This window comes from Rhinopithecus bieti, unplaced genomic scaffold (genome assembly GCF_001698545.2).
Source record: "Rhinopithecus bieti isolate Rb0 unplaced genomic scaffold, ASM169854v2 scaffold_30918, whole genome shotgun sequence".
In the NCBI taxonomy this organism is placed as follows: domain Eukaryota; kingdom Metazoa; phylum Chordata; class Mammalia; order Primates; family Cercopithecidae; genus Rhinopithecus; species Rhinopithecus bieti.
Window position 1 is genome coordinate 1,496,563 of NW_016813589.1, and position 6,574 is coordinate 1,503,136.

The window sequence follows — 6,574 nt, forward strand, 5'->3', positions numbered from 1 at the left end:
CCCCTTCCCCTCCCCTCCCCTTCTCTTTCTCTTTCTTTCTTTCTTGCTTTCTTGCTTTTCTTTGCTTTTCTTTTTTCTTTTCTTTTCTTTTCTTTTCTTTCTTTTCTTTCTTTATTTTTTGAGATAGGGTCTTGCTTTGTCACCCAGGCTGGAATACAGTGGCGCGATCACAGTTTCCTGCAGCCTCCACTTCATGGGCTCAGGTAATCCTGCCTCAGCCGTCTGAGTAGCTGGGACTATAGGCTTGCACCACCACACTCAGCCAATTTTTTGTATTTTTTGTAGAGACGGGGCTTCACCATGTTGCCCATGCTAGTCTCAAACTCCTGAGCTCAAGGGATTCACTCGCCTTGGCCTCCCAAAGTGCTGGGAGCTACCCCAGCCGGGCATATTTCTATGAATTGATAATTCCTGGTTTTCTACTTTTCCTTAAAGAGAAATACCCTAAATAATACTCTATTATAGAACAGATTCCGAGCCCTGGTTTTGGGGATTCTTGCCAACACTCCCTTCAATAGATCCCTCAAATCTGAGCATTTTGTAATTTTGCCAAACTTTCAATTGCTTAATAAAACTTTAAGAGACCTTCTGAGTCATATTCATCACTTTGTGTTCCATCTCCATAACAAACTGGCACCAAGCAGCCACTCATATATTTGTTGAACAAATGAATGAATTTTAATACAAAGTGTATGCTGGCCTTGGTGTCTCTTTGTGAAGGTAGCAGGTAGAGAATGGGGAAATTAAACAGTGACCATGTCAACTCCCTATTGAATGAGGTAGATTTTGGGCTATTTTACACTGGATTTTGTATGTATTCTTTGGGAAATGGACTCCTAAAGGACCCTTTCATCTCTAATTTATACTTCTATTTCAAAATACTCTCTAACAACTTGCTTTCATTCTGCTCCTTGAATCTGTGAATAAGCCTTATTGTATAATTTCCATAGAATGCAATTGCTTTGAACTGTCATCTGATGCTATAAGTGGTATTTTGTGAGTTACTAATACATCAGAAAGCTGTGTTCTTCACAATGTCCTTATGTTTTTTGTGGTTCAGGCAGCAAGTAAAGATGATCTGTGGAGGTTGCAGTTAATCAAGTTACTTTGAAGTGGAAAGAATTTTGAAGCCACTTAAATGACCTGTTTCTTGGGCTTGGCAGTGACAAGTCCCTTCCTGGGCTCACTTAGATTTAGCAGCAGGAGGTAGTGGGCAAATAATAAGAGCTGCAGTGTTGACAGACCTTAGTTCCTGGCTCTACCATTGACCCAGCAAATAAGCATGGGCAGTCCCTTTCCCTTGGTTGACTTTGGTTTCCTCATTTATAGGAAAGAGATAATGCCTATCTCGCAGGGTGATCATGAGAACCACAGAACCACACAGTAACATATAGAAACATCCTTTATAGGCAGTAAAGCCACATCTTAAGTGAATTATTTTATTTTATTTTTTTTTGAGACGGAGTCTTGCTCTGTGGCCCAGGCTGGTGTGCAGTGGCACGATCTCAGCTCACTGCAAGCTCCGCCTCCCGGGTTCACACTATTCTCCCGCCTCAGCCTCCCGAGTAGCTGGGACTACAGGCGCCCGCCACCTCGCCCGGCTAGTTTTTTGTATTTTTTAGTAGAGACGGGGTTTCACCATGTTAGCCAGGATGGTCTCTATCTCCTGACCTCGTGATCCGCCCGTCTCGGCCTCCCAAAGTGCTGGGATTACAGGCTTGAGCCACCGCGCCCGGCCTTTAGTGAATTATTTTATTAGCTCCATGATGGATCTTTAAATGACAGTGTTATTATCCATGCCAGTCATTCTTATCAGAAGTCCACTACTTAGTAAATATTGAGTAATGCAGAAATATTTGCAGGCAGTCTCTGTGGCCCAGAAGGAGCTGCTTTTGCTGTTAAGATTTTCTCAAACTACTAACCTTCTTAGACTTACAGTTTGACAGTAGATTATGAAAGGTATTCTCTCCCACTCAAGGAAGGTGAGGCTGAAGTGTGTGTAGTTAGAAAGTCAGTGGGCCTGGCAGAAGGTCAGAAGGCAAGGAATGGATATGTACAAGGAAGTCCCAATGAGGGTATACATTTTTTATACTTATTACCCTATATCTGGTGCTTTGATTCACGTGTGGCACATAGAACCTAAGAATTGAACATTAGTTGAGTAAAGTCCACAGAATGATGCTATCTTTGCTCCATTAATGATCATACTCTTATCGAGTATAAATAATCAAATAAAATTACCCTACAGAGATATTTTGGAGCCCTTTTGGAGCCTTTTAGAGCCTTTCCTGATAAGATATTTTATTTGTTCATCACATATTTTTACAGAGCATGCAGCCTGTGCTGGGAGGTGTGCTGGGCACCATGAGGACACAAATATGTCTTCTAGGAGTTTACTGTTAACCAAAGTGGGATAGGAGGGCATTTTGAGCTGAGACAATCAGGAAGACTTTGGGAAGAAAAGGGCCCACTGGGTCAAGCCTAGAAGATAGGTAGGATCCTACTAGATGGGGTCAATATGTTGCAACTGCAATTTAAAGCTTTGTGGGTGTGTATTTTAATTCACACATTAAGTAAAATCTCTTATTTGGACAGGGTGATAGAAGAGTTTGGCAGCCCCTTAGCAGCTCTCCTGGGCTTTTGCAATCTTGCATGGTTTGTGGAGGCAGTTGTGGACAGACGCTGAGGGACCAGGTTCTGCTGGGGCTTCTGTCTCCTGCTCGGGGGTTGGTTGAGGCTGGAAGGGTGCAGCAGCATAAGAAAGATGGGGAGAACACCGCCTTTTTAATGTGACCCCAGTGCCTATTATTCCAAGTTGGGGATGGTGTGACGAGCACAGGGGCTCCCACTAGGAATTTTATTTTGGATCCAAGCCTTAGTGTTTCTGGAGTACTATAAAATGAAAAATATCCTGTCAGAAATGGGAAAGTCTTTAAGCTGACATTAAAAAGAGAAACTGGAAATCATGAGGTATCTTGGGGATTAACTGTTCAGAACAGTAGAGATGGAGGATTAGGTGATGGTATGTGAGTGTAGCAGGTATCATTTAAGAAAACACAGGAAAAGAAAATTATAATTTTTTTTTGAGACAGAGTCTCATACTGTCACCTAGGCTGGAGTGCAGTGGTGCTATCTCAGCTCACTGCAACCTCCGCCTCCTGGGTTGAAGCGATTCTCCTGGCTGAGCTTTCTGAGTAGCTGGGATTACAGGTGGGCACCACCACGCCTGGTTAATTTTTGTATTTTTAGTAGAGATGGGATTTTACTATGTTGCACAGGCTGGTCTCAAACTCCTGACTCAGGTGATCTACCTGCCTCGACCTCCCACAATACTGAGATTATAGGCATGAGCCACCGTGCCTGGCCTAAAAATTATAACTTTTAAAGTCTATTCATTATGCAGTAATGATGAGCTCACTTAGTGAGGATTCCCTGGAAGGTAGTTTTTCTGTACACGTAGAGTGCTATCTGTGTGCAAGGAGCCCTGACAAATTCGAAGGAGACATGAAGATGATCAAAACCTTCCTCTAAGGATCCCCTAGTTTGGAGAGACAGACAGACTGATTTATAGTGGGGGGCTTTTCTGATGAGTGATGTAATAAAAATGTGAATTAAAGTCCCAAGGAGAGCCAGTGGGTTTAGATTCAGAGGTCCATGGAATTTTGCCTGAGATGATGTGAAAGCCACCACCTGCAGAAGGTGGGAGAATGGCTTTCCAGGCAGAGAGAAGGGTAGAGCAGAAGCACTCAGCATTGGAGGGAGTGGTGTGGTCCTGGAACACGGTACTGCCTGGGAGTGGTGGCTAATGTGTGGGCTTCCTGGATAGGGGGAGATGCAAAGTGTTCTAGAACCTTGTTCTATAGGAAATAGGGGAGCCACCAAAAGTTTTGAGAGGGGGAGTAATAAGGAAGACACTTTTGTTGGCCATGGGGAGAATGAGTGGAAGACGGGTAGTGGCTGAGTGACTAGACCTGTTGGGAGAGTTTATGGGAGAGACATTAAGACCTGGACTCTCGCAGTGGAGGTGCAGAGGAAGATTGAGAGCTTTGGTACTTTTCAGAAATGTGAGAGATCATTTTTAAAGTTTAGATTGGACTGAGTTTATTAAAGAAAAAGAAAATGTTTTTGACAGATGTCAATCTTTGTTGACACACGTTGGTATCAGTGCTGTGGGGTGAGGTCTCCATGTTCAAGGAATGGAGCCACAATGGAAAATTGGGAGTGGTAGGAAGGGTGATGGGAACAAGGATGAGGACATTATGGGAAGCGCCCGCCCCTTTTCCCTCTTCCTTTTTTTTTTTTTTTTTTTCTGAGACTGAGTCTAACTCTATCGCCCAGGCTGGAGTACAGTGGCGCAATCTTGGCTCACTGCAACCTCCACCTCCCAGGTTCAAGCAATTCTCCTGATTCTCCTGCCTCAGCCTCTCAAGTAGCTGAGACTACAGGCACCCACCACCACACCTGGCTAGTTTTTTGTATTTTTAGTAGAGACGGGGTTTCACCGTGTTAGCCAGGATAGTCTCAATCTCCTGACCTCATGATCCACCCACCTCAGCCTCCCAAAGTGCTGGGATTACAGGCGTGAGCCACCGCACCTGGCCTTGATTCACTTGTTAGAAATAATACTGTAAAAATACAAAACACTAGCCAAGTATGGTGGCATGTGCCTGTAGTCCCAGCTACTCGTAAGGCTGAGGTGAGAAGATTGCTTGAGCCCAGGAGGCTGAAGTTGCAGTAAGTCATGATGGCACCACTGCAATCCAGCCTGGGTGACAGTGCCAGTTCCTGTCTCAAAAATATAAAAATAAAAAAGGAAATAATATTGTAAAATCCAAAGGCAAATCTCTCTCTCTCTTTGCCTGGTGTTTCAATACTCCTGTCTCTGAATGTTCAGCTGCATATGAGTTTTTTCTGGTTGATTGTCTCGGGTGTTCAATGAAGACTGCCTTTGTAAATCACATGTTGTTATCCTCTATTTCTAGCTATTGTGGATGATGAAAGGCTCTCTGCAGAGGAGATGGATGAGAGGAGGCGGCAGAACATTGCTTATGAATATCTGTGCCACTTAGAGGAAGCCAAAAGGTACGATCCAGACTTAGTCTATTTGTACACCATCTCTTGGAGATAAGCTTTGTGATAAGGGCATGGGATTTGATGACCAGAGGGTTCTGAAATGGGCCAGCAATTCTAAAGAGCTGTCATAGTTGGAGAGGGCCAGGGAGAGAGTCTTGCGTGCACTCAGTAATTTAGATTTGGCCAAACCTCCCATGCCAGGAGACCAGTGGGCTAGGGGTGACCCCTCCACACTCTGCTCCAACCCTGAGTCACAGCTGGGTGTACATCACACTCCTATGCATATGCTACATAGTTCTAATAACTCATTTGCAGTCTTGTTGGCAGCAGGATAATGGGAGAAGAAGCATCTATTTCTTGCAAATGGTTGGGCAGAGTTGAGAAAAAGTTGATGCCACAGCCAAAGTTGAAGCACTTTGGCTTAAAGTTAAAGCAGTATTCTTTTCCCTTCCTCAGAGCCTCCCGGAAAATCACTGAAACCGCAGATGGTTTCAGATTCTTCATCTCACTGGCTTGAATGTAGAGGAGGAACAATGACTTAAATCAACTTCCTTTTTCCCCAGAGCTTCCTTGGGTCTTTTCCCCACTCCCAGCCCAATGATGATAAATGCCCAGCAGGACAGTGGCATATCAGACTGAAGTCCATCAGTCCCTAAGTAGGTTTATGACAGCAATCTCCTCTTTAAACCATGGGTGTGTGGCCATTTAGGGTATGTTGTCTCTAAAATCACATTGACTCTTTTAGACTTTTTAGATTAAATAAATGTTGCATTCTCCAAGGAGAAAGTGAAGATAAAGAGTCCTAAGTACAAATACTTTCCTCATGAGAGGAATCAGAGAACTTTGTCCTTTGTGGGGTGAATACTACAGAGTTCATATGCCATGAGTTAGAGTTTGATTGAATGCTTTATGCCTTGATGGAGCAACAGTACTGTTCCCTGGACAAAGATATGTTCCAGCCCTCTTAGCTATATAGAAATAAGTACTTGGTTAAATGGTCTCTGGTGTTAATTATCTCTGATCACACTGATAAATGGCTATCTACAGAACTAGAATGATGAGGTTTATAATCAGTATTTTGCAGAACATTTGGTGACACATGCCCTAATTTGACATCAAAATTGCTTTCAAGGGGTTTCTCAGAGTTGTTTAATATTTTAATAGTGTCACATAACTTTCTTTAGGCTCTAAAAACCTAGTTTTAAAGATTGTTTAACATGTCTGTGAAGTCTACAGTTAGGTTGCAGGATGCTAGCGATTCACTATCAGTCTAAGATCATTAAAAACATCCTTTTAGTCAAGTTGTTGCAAAAAAGTTAGATAAGGAGATTAATTCATAGGCATTGAGAATAAGTGGTCTCAACCACTCCTGAGGCTAAGGTGGGAGGATTGCTTGAGCCTAGGAGGTGGAGGTTGAAGTGAGCTGAGATTGGGCTGCTGCACTCCAGCCTGGGTGGCAGAGTGAGATGCTGTCTTTTTTTTTTTTTTTTTTGAGGCGGAG

General features: G+C 43.3%; 1 protein-coding gene across 4 annotated transcripts in view; it reads left to right on the top strand.

Annotated features, from left to right (window-relative positions):
* IQGAP2 (IQ motif containing GTPase activating protein 2) overlaps window positions 1–6,574 on the top strand; it is a 317,888-nt gene that overhangs the window by 63,219 nt on the left and 248,095 nt on the right. For all 4 annotated transcript variants that reach the window (XM_017848709.1, XM_017848712.1, XM_017848710.1 and 1 more), the window contains exon 2: window positions 4,983–5,082. In XM_017848709.1, coding sequence (XP_017704198.1) covers window positions 4,983–5,082 — 100 coding nt within the window. The remainder of the gene's footprint in view (window positions 1–4,982; window positions 5,083–6,574) is intronic.